Here is a 13,994-nt window from a genome sequence, read left to right on the forward strand (position 1 = left end):
CAAAAGACAAAAAAAAAAAAAAAAAAAAAAAGTTAACTGTTGTAGTATTTCAAAATTCAAATCTAAGTCCTCTTCTTAACTAATGTCTCCCTAGGAATTGATTTTTTCCATGAACTTCGCTAGTTTCTGTATACTGGTGATTTCCAAATTTATATCTCTAGTCTGTTCTTCTGTTTCTTCAAGGCCCTATTAGTCAATATCTTCTCCTTTATGGCTTATAGGGACTTCAAACTCAACGCAACCAAAACATATCCATCCACCTAAACTTAGTCTAGCTGTTGCATTCTCCCTTCCAGAGAATGATACCACCATCCCTTTACTCATACAAACTGGAAACCTGGGAGACATCTTTGATACCCCCTTTCTGTCTCTTCCTGTGCGTACTTCCTTCTCCTTTCTGCCCACTGCCCCCATTACAAAATCTATTTGCATCTGCTTTCTAAATATTTCACAGATTAATCCACATCTTTCCATTTCCACTGCCATCATACTAGTCTGAGGCTAAGCTACTGCATTATCCCCGTCTTGTTTCCTAACATCTGATGTTGCCAGTGTAGTCCTTCCCACCTCCCCAACCTTTATCTATGCTGCAGCCAAATTACCTTTTAAATGCAAATCCGATCACTAGTGCTTACATAAAACCTTTCAATTATTCCTTAGCATGCAGCTTGAAATTCTTAGGAAGCTCTATTGGGCTCTGATGACCTTGCTTTGGCCACACTTCTGTTGGTTTCCTGAGCAGCCTTCAGGTTTAGGACCTCTGCACATCTGGTTCCCTCTGCTTGGAATTTGTTTGTTTGTCTGTTTTGTATAGTTTATTTCCACTAGCCTTCAGATAAAAGGTCAAACATGCACTGGATTTGGAAATTTTTCCCTAATCTCCTTGAATAGTATATTAGTCAGGGTTCTCCAGAGAGGCAGAACCAATAGAAGATACAGATATATGGTTAGATGGATACAGGGGATTTATTAGAAGAATTGGCTTTCACAATTATACAGACTGAGAAGTCCCATGATAAGCCATCTGCAAGTTGGAAAACTAGGGAAGCTGGTAGCATGGCTCAGTCCAATTGTGAAGGCCTCAGCATCTTGGAAGCTGATACAACTCTCAGTCTGACTGAATGCCTGAGAACCTGGAAGGGTGATGGTGGGGCGGTGCTGGTGTAAGTCCTAGAGTCCAAAGGCTAGAGAGCCTAGAGTGCTGATGTTCATGGGCATCCAGCTCCACAAAGAGAGAACAAATTCGCCTTTTTTATACCTTGTTGTTTTGTCTGTGTCCTCAGCCGATTGGATGGTGCTCACCCACATGGCGTGAGGGTGGATCTTCCATACTCACTCCACTCATTCAATTGCTAGTCTCTTCTGGAAACACCCTCATGGACATATGCAGAAATAATGCTTTACCAGCTATCAGGGTATGCCTTAATCCATTTAAGCTGACACCTAAATTTAAACATCACTGAATCCCCTTACTGGCCAGCCACCAAAGGAAAAAAAAAAAATTAAACATCACAACTAGATAAGTGTTCACATAGTAGTCTCAGAGTATGCTATATCTTTCCTTCATAATGCTTTCCTCAGTTTGTACTTATATATTGGTATGGCTGTTTGGTTAATGTCTATCTCTCCTTCCAAGCTCACTGAAGGCAGGCACTCTGTTGGTTTGCTCACCATTATATCCTCGACACTGAAGAGTGCCTGGTTCTTAAAAATCTGATAAAATATCACACACAGTAGAAATTAAGCAAGACAAAATGGAAGAGAAAAATCACATTTGTGTGTGTGTTGAAGCATACAATCCACGGTTCAGATATAACTATTATAGACTTTTTTTGGCTCAGGAGACAAAACACCATAATATTTTTATTAATCAACTGCTTAACATATCTCTATAATACGGGATAATGTATTTGTTCATCAGATTGTTATGAGGATTAAATAAAACAATGTCTGTAACATGCTTAGCAAAGGGCAAGGGCATATATTTCAGTCACTTGTGCTGTGATGTGACATTTATATTCCTAAAAATCCCTATGCTATGCAAAATAGCACAATAAAAATTACAGTGTTCAGTGACACACCAAAAATACAGGAACCTAACAAAAATGGTTGCACAGTTTTACACATGTTAGATGTTTAAGAAATACACAAATACTGCAGTAAGTATGAAACTCATGACACAGGTGTTGAACTGAAGCAGGTGCTGGACATTTGAGCGTGTGTGTGTATTCTGTGTATTCCTGTGCAGTTCATTTGAGCTGGGTGCAGCTTTCTGTATTCACCCTAGTATTTTCTTGTGGGTGAATTTGTGCATAAGTACATGTGGAAGTCATGAAATTTGTGTTAACCACAAATTGTTCTCTAATGGTAAAATAAATTCCCATTTCCAAAACAACCACAAAACTGACTGTAAAAGGCATGTACTTATGTAGAGCACAGAGTAAGTACTTGGTACATAGAATGCTGAGTTATTAGTTTACTTTTGAGACTTCAGAAAATTGTAAGGAGTAAAAAATGAGTATGTAAAATGTTTAGATAGTGCCTTACCCATAGTCAGCATTAGCAGTTATCATTCAACTCTAGGAAATTATGAAATTAGAAAAATTGACTCTGAAGCAGGTAGGTATACATGTAAATAATATAATAATGAAGGAAAATTTTGAGGAAGCAAACTACTTCTTTAAAGCAGTGTTTCCAGGCAGTTTATTGGCACATTTTTCATCTATTCCAGGAGTAGATAATTCCATTTTTAACTATTGCAGTGCACAGAATGGAAAGCTTCCCATTATTTTTCTTAAACAAAGCTAGAATATTGCTGATCCTAGTGTTTCACTATCACCCTGTCTTTTTCAGATGAGAAAATTGAAGCACAGATCTTAAGTCGTTAGCCTAAGGTCATTCACCTAGTGGTGGTCAAGCCAGTGTCAAACCAAGGCCCTCTGGCTGTATAGGCCATGAGGGTGATCTCATGAGGGTGGTGCTTATAATTGCTATAGTAGGCAGCTTTTCAGTGAACACTTGAATGAATGAACGAATGAATGAATGAATGAAAGAAATAACAAATGAGCACATGCTGTTGACTTTTAAACTTGAATCTAAACAGGACTGTAGTAGTCTATTTCTGTTGCCTATAACAAAATACATGAACTTGGGTGATTTAAAAAGAAAAATAAAATTTATTGCTCACAGTTTCTGAGGCTGGGAAGTCCAAAGTCCAGGGAACACAGCTGGTGAAGGTCTTGGTGGTGGCAACAGTGATGGCAGGGTAGCACATTGCGGAAATGGCAGAGCAGAGAGCAGAGCAGAGAGAGCAAGAGATAGAGACAGACTCTCCTCTTCTTTTAAAGCCCTCAGAATCACGCCCCTGACCACTAGTTCTAATCCATTCACTACTGCATGGTCCTACAATTCAGTCATCTCTTCAAGGCTCCACCTTTCTGTCACCATAACAAGATTTCCACCCTCCTAACAGTCACAGTAGGGGCTAAGTTTCTAATACATAAAACTTGGGGGACACAATTAAAGCTTCAGGGAGTTTTGGGGGGACATAATCCAATCTACCACAAGGACCTATATTGAACTTTAAGCATGTACTCTAAGAACTGTGGAACTTGAATTTATCACAGAAGGAGACAAGAAAAAAAGAGATCAAGAGAAAGTGACATCACTTTCTTTGGTCTGGAGAATATCATGTAGGAGCTCACTGCATGGAGGGCAGAGGGGTTTTTAATCCTAGTTGTGTGACTGTGGGCAAGGTGGAGGCTTACCTTCCTTTAGAACAACCTAATCACAAATGAAAGTAAAGCAAAACCAGCTTACAAATTTAAACTGTTTATTGTATTGCAGATTTCTAATATTTTGTATTTATACTTTATTTTTAATTTTTCTTTCTTTTTTTTTTTTTTTTTGTAGGAGAAGCTATTGTCCAGATCTCTTCAGAGGGGTGAAGATCTTCAGTTTGACCAGGTATGTCAATTTTGGGAGAATATGTTTTCCTGGAAGGAAAACATGTTTGTTCAAATAGTCTGGTCCAAATATATAGAATATTTAGAAATTCCTCTATTTTGTTTAGTGATCCTGTACATCCTTATACACCAGACTTATTCTGGAATTAGTTTTTTTGTTTATTTGTTTCTCTAAAAAGTAATAGAATGAGCCTTGACCTTTATTGGTTTCAATTCGTTTAGCATTTTAAAACTTTGTATTTTTCATTGTTAATCTCTAAGGTACCCTTTGCAATTTTTCTCAGAAAGTTTCCAATTACAGTTCCCAGTGTTTCCTTGTGTACCAATTCCTGCAATTTTTACATAATAATATTTTTCCTTTTAACATTTTTTTTTTCTCTTTGGACTCTCAAAACCTATATGTAGAATACCAATATCTGAAAACTGTGATATTCCTGTGTTGCTAATTTCTCCTCTGGACGAGATTGATAAATGTTGGGTCAAATGTTAATTTATCACAAATATTTTATTATATATTGATCATTTGAAAAAGCCAGTCACCCAGGTTAGCTTTCTGTTGCCATCTAGTATTCCTGGGCCACTTTACACAAAATTATGTATTTGAGAAACAGAAGGTATTGTTTATATTAAGCTAATTGATTAGATAAAGAAGACTGGCTAGAATTACTTGCTGGAGACTTACCAAAATACTGTGTTCCTGGATCCCAGTCCAGTTCTGCTTAATCAGAATCACCAGGAGTGGTCCTCTGGCACCTGTATTTACAGCAGCTTTCTAGGTGATTCTGATGCATACACTTAGTACATAGCCACTGGTCTAAGAAGAAACTGTAAATAGGAAGGTAAGTCTTCTATCACAATAATAATATTACCTTTCAAAATGCTTTTCAAATCTTATGCCACTACAAAAGTTATTTAGATTATTCATATCTTGAATCCATTTCACTAACTGATGTATAATCAGCATTTGAAATCAAATTAATCAACACTTTAAGGAAAATTTACATTTGTTTTCTATGTAAATGATTAATAAAAACTTGTACGATCATATCTCACAGCTTGACTTTTGCTTGTCTCATAGTAAAAAGCTGTGTGTGGTGTAACTGTTTCAGTATATATTTATAGCAGCAGATGGTGTTTTATTGTTTCTTCTTTATGTATTAAAAAGGATTTCCTTTGAATGATATGGTTCATTGTTAATAAAATATACATTTTTTAAAAAACATGGTTAAATAAAATTAGAATCTTGTTTTTATTTTAATTCCTTGTATTAGAAATTATTTACTTGTCAATTATGGTAATTTATGATAAAAGGATAATTAAAGGAAGGTAGAAGTAATGAAAAAGAGAACAGCCTATAGGACCAAATAAACTTTTATTCTTTTCTATCTTCCTGGCTGAAGTACATTTTGAAGTTATATGCAGAATATGAAATATCAGTAAAATTAAATGTTTGATTTCTAGAGATGTCAGTGATCTTCATTAACTGACTCTTCCTGTATTCATGGAACTGAAAAAGACCTAGAATATTCCTGCAACCCATAGTTTTACAAATAAGTCAATAAAGTGAAGCATGTTTGACTATATGCTGATTTTAAAATATTAATTTTATGAGCAACGGGTTGAATCAGATAGGGATATTCTTGTGCAGAAAGAGTGACCTTAGGTAAAACTAGTGGAAGCTAGTCCAGGCAGGGTTCACCTAGAGTTCAGATAATTTCAAGGATGCCTCAAATTTAGTAATAGTTGTTCATCGCACTACGCTTATTTTTGTATTGTCCATTTATGTAGTCTATGCTTTAAAAAGCTTGTTTACAACATGTTTCTAACATGTTAATTTGTGGATATCAGAGTACTTTAATTCTGTGTCATGCAATATATATATATATAAAATGGAGTTTTCTCACAGTTCTAACATAATGTAGCCTTCTTTGTTTGTACACCATTTCATCCATGTAGTGGCAATATTTTAGAATCTTTTATTCACGTAAGCACAGAGGAGTTAGCAGGGCAGGAAGTAGATGTGGTTTTTCCATTTTATTTGCAAAGTTCTTCTAGAGGTATCTGTGTGTATAATTGGGGATATTACTGACAGGCATATTTTTACACATGGTTGAAAGCTACTGAGCTAAACTGAGTAGGCTTGGATAAAGTTTAATAGTGGGTGAAACTTAGCCAACTTTCCTTTATTACTTTGCTAAACCCCTGGCTCTTATTTTAATTTTAAAACACATTTATTTCATTTGAGTTACTGTGTTTATTCATTTCTAAAGGATTGCTAATAGAGTTAGGAGCATGGTATATTCAATGTTGTATTTTATTTTCTGGTAATATCTTGTGTTTCCAGTTGATAAGCTCTATGAGCTCAGTAGCAGAGCACTGTCTCCCTTCCTTGCTTCGCACCTTGTTTGACTGGTACAGACGCCAAAATGGAACTGAAGATGAATCTTACGAGTACAGGCCTCGATCTAGCACAAAGTCTAAGGGGTAAGTGGCTTATTTTCCACTGTTTTACCTGGAATCAAAACATTTCCAATGAAGGGGGTGATTGTATTATCAACTGAAAATTGTTATTATTTGGTTTCTAAGCAAAAAGCTTTGATTACTTTTATGAAGATGGTACAGATTGAGATTCTCTAATCAAAAAATCCAAAATGCTCCAAAATCTGAAACTTTTTGAGCAACGCATGATGCTCAAAGAAAATGCTTATTGGAGCATTTTAGATTTCCAATTTTCATATTAGGAATGCTGCACTGGTAAGTATAATGCAAATATTCCAAAATTCAAAATAAAATCTGAAATCTGAATCAACATATAGGAAGGGGGAAAGATAGTTCATACTTAAGTTGTAAATCAAGAGACGGTACCAGTTAAACTGGGTACAGCCCTATACTCGTCATCACTGGGATTATTTTTGTAAAATCTAATTTCAGGAGTGCCATTTCATTAGTACAGTCATAGAAGAAGTTAAGGAAATATTCAGAGAGGTCATGTTCACGTATTATGGAGAGAAGCAGTTGTAATATAGGAAGACTGCTAGCACCCTGCATTCTAATACCATGATACTCTTCTTGGTGCTCAAATCCTAGAACTTGTCTTTTCCTCCTTCAAGTTTCCCAAAGAGATTTCGGCATTACATATAACATCTTTTGTGTTCAGGTGATTGTTCATGGTTTTTTTTGTTTTCCTTTTTGTCTTTTTTCGTGACCGGCATTGGATCGCAACCGGCATCGGATCGCAACCCTCAGTGTCGCGCCCATACCGGACCGGGACCAGCCACGGGATCGCAACCCTCGGTGTTGCTCCCGCCCCTCGCTCAGCGAGTGAGCGGCCGGTCTGTATGTGGGATCCGAACCCTTGGCGGGAGCGCCACCGCGCTTCCCAAGCGGCGCACTATAGCAGTGCGCCACCGGGCCGGCCCAGATTGTTCATGTTTTAGTAGTGTACTTCAGTAGGTGCCACATTGACTTTTCAACTTAGATTTTTGAGAATATTACCTGGAAAATAACATTGATTTTGTTTCAGTTCTTAATTTAAAAAAATTAGTAATCAAATATGGAGCAATGCTTGGTTTTCTAAATGAAATTTAAAATACTTTTCTTCTTCTTACTGATTCTTTTAGATTAGGTTTGATTGCTGATAGTTGTAATAGTGAAGTGTGAGAATAAAGAGAAAGAACATGAGAACATGTAGTATATACACCGGGTTATTTAAAAGACTCATACTAACAATTGCTGTAGCACACCATATGTAGCAGGAACAAAGTGAACAACATGAGTTCTACTCACCAGTAGCTATTTTAAAACTTACAGTCTTAATGCAATACTAATTTTGGGTTCTTGTTTCAGGGATGAACAGCAACGTGAAAGAGATTATCTTCTTGAAAGGAGGGACTTAGCAGTAGATTTCATTTTTTGTTTAGTTTTAGTTGAAGTTCTAAAGCAGGTAAGCTCTTATTTCCACAAAGTCTGTATTTCTTCTGTTTTGCTTACTATGCCTTCCTGTTTTAGTTACCTTATTTAGGATGTTACATCTTAAATTCTGGCTTCCATTAAACTAAACCCCTATAATTTAATTATTATTCTTTCAGTTACCTGGGGCTTTCCTGCCCTGTACCTATCACTTCCTATTCTTTTTACCTTCATAGGGCATCCAAGATATGAAATCTTATTAGCAAAGTGGAGCTAAATGGAAATTGTGTTAAATATGGGCTTTTGGCTGTAAATATAGTCTGCCTGCCATTCTGCTACTTCAATCCCTTTAATTTTTCTTCCAAAACCCTCAAGCCTACATTCTAACATGTAATAATCATGCGTTTATAGTTGAGGAATAGGGGTGATTTGATAAAGGTAAGACTGAATTGTCATGTGCAAATGGTTTTAGACAAAAAAGAATATCTCGGATAATAAATTATTTATATTTATTCACTCAGCGAATATTAGAATGCCTTCTGTGTGCTGGCATTATTTTAGGCACTGAATTTATGAGCTTACATCTGAATGGGATAAACAGTAATGATATAAATATGTGATATTATGTCAGGTATTGTCTTACATATTTTTACTATCCAAAATCAGTACAAGTATACATACAAATAACTGTACTGATTTCAAAAGTTTTTTTACTTTATGTTTGTAGTTTTTTAAAAGTTACATGTCATTCAAGGATGATCCATATGTTTCTAATCATTGTTATCGTTTTGAAAAAAGGAAACCTAAAGTAGAAAATCATATTTTGCATAAGACATGTTTAGACAGGGAGTCTTGTTTTTATGTAGAATGGAATATATGATAGCAAACAGGAAATGTAAGATATAAAAGGTAATTTTTTTAACATAGTCAATATAAAACATTTGAATTAGTAAATCATTTATACTTTGCTTTTGTTTTCACAATGTATGTGAAAAGACAGTTATTCGGGACTCTGAAATCTGCAAATAAAAATAATTTTAAATATGTAAAGTAGATAAATGAGTTAATGATAAAATCTCTTTAATTTATACCTTTCGTAAATGTTTTTTAGTAGATGTAGGAAAGAAATTTTCTCTGGGAGTCGTGCTAACAAGCCAAGTTTGATTCTGTGATCTGTAGTTTATCTGGGATGCTAAGACCCTAAGCCAAAGTAACCAGGCTAGGAGGAGCTGAGGGCCAGAAATGGCCATAGACCATGAGTGGACTTTGAGTACCACTCATTGCAGTCGATCCCTAAATGTGCTAAATGTAGGACATGTGAGTGGTTTGGTAAGCAGCATGTGCACTTCTTTGCTTAGTTAAATAGTACAGGCCTTCTTCTTCCAGCCAGAGAAATCGCCTACTCCCTGCACTGACATTCAGGACTCTGTGATCTGGCTTCGTTGTGCCTTTTCTCCTTTGTTTTCTATGGCATTCTTCTCAAAATCAGCCTCTCCTTTCATCTAGAAGTTACCCCTAATTTCACTGGTTTCAGAGCTTTAACTTATGAGAACGCTATGAAGATTTTTTTCCTCCTCTTCCTCCTTATCCTCCCCCTCATCCTCCCTGTCCTCTTCCCCTCCCCGTTATCTTCAAGTCCTCCTCCTCCTCCTCCTCTTCCTTTTAAAAAATAATCCAGATAGCCCTTCTGGTAGAAAAAAAAATCAGGATCTATAGACTTAAAAACATTTTTTTCAGTGGGCTCATTTTTCAAGTTCACTGCAAAAAATCATTTCTGACCTGTGGTTCACATGGACTCAGAGTGCGAAAAGGAGAAATATAGAGGCTCTGATGGCTAATCTCTGTCTGCTTGTCACCACATTGTTGCAACCTGCACAGAACCCTTTCCACTTACCTTTCATCACTTTTCACTGTCCTCATGCCTCAATTCAGATGCACGCATCAAAGGAAAAAGTATATCACCAAGAACATAGATGTACTTTATTTATCTAAAATAAGTATAGGCACTATATTTATTAAGAATAGGGACCTTTTCTCCCTCAGTAAAAGGCAAATCTTTTTAGCTTCTCCATAACTAATAAAACTACAGAAAACCAAGTAAAAATCAATAGAGCTTTCCAAAATATCGTGACAAACTATCCCAATTTTCTTCTGTCAGAATGACGTAGAGTTTAGTAGATCTGGAGAGTAATCAATGTAATATATCTTGAATTTAATAGCACTTTTATGTTTGTCCCACATAATATGCCTACATTAAAATATGATTCAATTTTATTTTGATGAGATGGACAGTCCCCAGAGTATTGAAGTATTGATACATAGTTATTTCAGTCTTGAAGTGGAGTAAATATTCCTTTTAGGTTAATCCTTGACCTCATATATTATAAATTATTTGTTCCTTGAGTAATTTGTTATGCCATCAATAATAATCACACATGTTCAGAACTTTTAACAATGCAGGAAGGACTCTATGTCCTTTGTGCTGACTGATCTTTATAAGAAACCCTGGGACATAGCCATGGCAAGTATTATTAATATCCTAGCTGCCTCGCTTGATGTGTAACTTTGAACAAGTTATTACTCACTAACTCTTTCTTCCTCTGTAAAAGAGGATGATAATAGTATCATTTTTGTAGAATCATGAGAATTAAATGCAATAATGCCTGGTGCATGGAGAGTGCTTAGTAAATGCTATTTGTTATTTTCATTTCACAGGTGAAGAAATGTTCTTAGGTGTAGTGACTTGCTATAGATTAAAAAGCTAGTTCATTTTTCTTACTCCATGTTTTCTCCCTTTAATAATAAACATAAAAGTATTCTTATTGTTAAAATCAGTGATACAAAATTAGCTGAAATGGCCAGTATCTTATAAAATTTAAAGTTTTAATCATAACAATTTGGACAAAGAATTTAGTTAATATAAACATGATGATATTAAATAGTGTCATTCACTATCAGAACAAAAGTGAATTAAGATAATAGAGGACTAATCTGATTTTTTCAAGAAAGAAGAATAATTTGGGGGTAATGGCTGACTACAAATGTCACTGTGTTAGTACCAAAGGCCACAGAATCCATAATAAAAGCATATTTAAACAGCAAGGTAGCATTTAGGAAGTTCAATGCAATTTTCCTTCTTTAATTTAAGTCATACATTTATTCTTTGAAACAAGAAGGTTGGAAAAATCTAGTTCATGAGCCATTTTAAGCTCTTGGTTTAGTTTTATCAGTACTATCATGAAGTATCAGAAGGTGGTGATATCATTTTTGACTAGTTACTGATCATTATTCAGGACTAAATTTAGTCCCCTCCTGATAGACTCATTATTTACCTTTTTAAGAAATAAATTATGTTAACTTTTAATAAAAATCTCTTCTTCATCAGACCCTCAAGAAGTATTCTCGACCATCTCTAAATAATTACAATTTACTACTATTTTTTTCCCATTCTAGTTTGTAGCTTTCTTGGTTTTATTTAATATCTCTATTACAATTTCATCTTATTGATAGTGCTCTATAATGTATGGTGTTAAAAAATTTTAAGCAAATGTGGAATTCCTTTGGGTTTTTTTTTAAAGTTGGGCCTCAAGTCTGCAGAATTGGACAAATCATGATCCTTGTTTAAAACACACTGTTGCGGGCCGGCCCGGTGGCGCACTGCTACTGTGCGCTGCTTGGGAGCGCAGCGGCGCTCCCGCCGAGGGTTCGGATCCCACATACAGACCGGTTCCCGCTCACTGGCTGAGCGAGGTGCGGGCGCAGCACCGAGGGTTGCGATCCCGTTGCCAGTCCTGGTCCGGTACGGGCGTGACACTGAGGGTTGCGATCCGTTGCCGGACACGAAAAAAGACAAAAAGGAAAAAAAAAAAAAAAACAAACCACACTGTTGTCATTGGTCTCTGCATGGCTACCTATGTATTTGTTTGTTTTACAAGATAATGCTAACCTCTGCTCCCACGTCCTGAGACGCTGAGAACTAGAATGTTATCTGCAATTTAAGCTCAAATATGTGAATCTTCCCTGGTTCACTCTCCTACCTCGCTGCATATTATTCTACTGATTTTTATGTGAATTATTCCCTTAACTTTAAAAAATATTTTTATATCTGCTTAAATAATATATTTAGTTTTTCTTGTTTTTGAACTTTATTAAAAAACGGTATTGATCCTACTGTTTATTGTCCTCTAGGACTTATTTTTTAACTCAAAATTATGTTAGTAAGATTAATCCATGAAATGTGTGGCTGTATGTCATTATTTTCTTAGGTGTGTAATTGCTAATATAGAGGAAGAAAATAAAACTTTTTGCTCTACCCTCCTAGGTTTAATGACTGAGGACCTGCAAATTAAACTGATAAAAGACAGATTAATGCGTGAAAAGGTTTATTAAGTTTGCCTATGGAGGCCCTCATAGAAAAGAAGTGAAGAACAAAAGAAGGGTTAGACCGAAAAGTTTATATACCATTTTAACGAGTGATAAGTTGTAGAGAGGTGACAAGGCAAAGGAAAAGGGTTTGGGCTTCTAGGGGCTGTAAATTGTGGGAAGGTAAATATATGGGGAAAACTAATGGAAGATAAAGGTTATTTGATGAGGTTTGTTTGTACAGGCCCATCTCTGTGCTGTCTTTCTGTCTCCAGTGATAATGGTTATTCTCCTGATTTGGGAGAGGGGAGATGGACACCTTCAGAAAGAAAAATTTATACCCTGCCTTTACGCAGGAAGGAGGGAACTTTTCTTGCATCTACTGTTCCTCAATTGCCTTCAGCTCAAAATAATTTGTATGTGAAAATGGCATGTTGTGGGCGGTATACTTTAATTGCCTTCACTAGATTGTTTGTTGTGTGGAAACTGCTTTACACTCCCACCAGCAATGTATACGAAACCTCAGTTAATCACATTATCTCTCCTGTTTGGTATTGTCAGGTTTAATTTTTTCCTATCAAATAAGTGTAAAATTATATCTTGTGTATTTTCATTCTCCTCATGACTAATGAAATCAAGCATCTCTTCATATGTTTATTGTCTTAGGAATAAGTCTAACAAGGGAAAAAACAGAAAATTATAAAATTTTACTGAAAGATATTCCATGTAAGTGTATAAAAATACAGTTATCCCCAAATTGGTCTATAGATTCCTTGCAACTCCAGTGAGAATCCTAACAGTTTTTGTGGAACTTGAGAAGATGACTCTAAATTGAATATGGAAGAACAGTGGGCTACGCTACCTCTGAAGAAAAGTAAGGGGGAGCTTGCACTACTGGTCATCAGAACTTATTATTAAGTTTTAATAATGAACATGGTGTGGTTTTGGTATAGACATATACAAATTGATTGATAGAACAAAATAGAGAGCTCAAAAACAGACCCACACATATATGAACTAGAACATGTATCAGCAGTGACTTGTGTACTCTTTCACCCGGCAGTTTCTCCTTTGGGACTCTTCTTAGGGACTGTACAAATATTTAATGTTAAATGCACATGGTGTTTATTGTAGTACTGTTTGAATATTGAAAATCTGGTATAAAATGTTCATTAACAGGGGGCTCATTAAGTAAGTTGTGATATATATATATATATTGAGTATTACATGGCTGTTAAAAGTATAAACAGGAATTCTAACTACTGACATGAAAAGATACATCATTCTGCTAAGTGAAAGTAAGGTGTGCATGCATGCATGTGTGTGTATGGGGTGTGGGTGGTATAGGAAAAAGTCTTTAAGGATATACATGCAGTTAATAGGGATTATACGAGGGTACTTCAAAAAGTTCGTGGAAAGATTTGTATTATGTTTCAACTCCATTTTCCCACAAACCTTCTGAAGAATCTGCCTATGTGGGGGAGAAGTGGGGATTCTATTTACTGCTTTAAATATTTTGATTTCTTTTATATAGTAGGAACAGGCATGTACTTTTTTTAAAGAATTAAAATGAGGATTTATTTCCCCTCCAAAGTTAATACATTTAGTTTTACACTATTTAAGAATCAATTTGTTAATATCACCACCACTCTCAGAACAGTCTTTACTAGGAAATGATCAGGTTCATGGTGGCTGATGCAAATTTTCCAAAATTTTAATTAAAAAATTTTTTTTCAGGACCAGCCTGTGGCTCATTCG

General features: G+C 35.7%; 1 protein-coding gene across 1 annotated transcript in view; it reads left to right on the forward strand.

Moving 5' to 3' along the window:
- FRYL (FRY-like) overlaps positions 1–13,994 on the forward strand; it is a 208,660-nt gene that overhangs the window by 83,224 nt on the left and 111,442 nt on the right. The window contains exons 4-6 of the mRNA XM_008580294.1: positions 3,913–3,966; positions 6,310–6,449; positions 7,812–7,908. Of these exons, the coding sequence (XP_008578516.1) occupies positions 3,913–3,966; positions 6,310–6,449; positions 7,812–7,908 (291 nt within the window). The remainder of the gene's footprint in view (positions 1–3,912; positions 3,967–6,309; positions 6,450–7,811; positions 7,909–13,994) is intronic.

The sequence above is a fragment of the Galeopterus variegatus genome, unplaced genomic scaffold, assembly GCF_000696425.1.
Source record: "Galeopterus variegatus unplaced genomic scaffold, G_variegatus-3.0.2 Scaffold2061, whole genome shotgun sequence".
Lineage (NCBI taxonomy): Eukaryota > Metazoa > Chordata > Mammalia > Dermoptera > Cynocephalidae > Galeopterus > Galeopterus variegatus.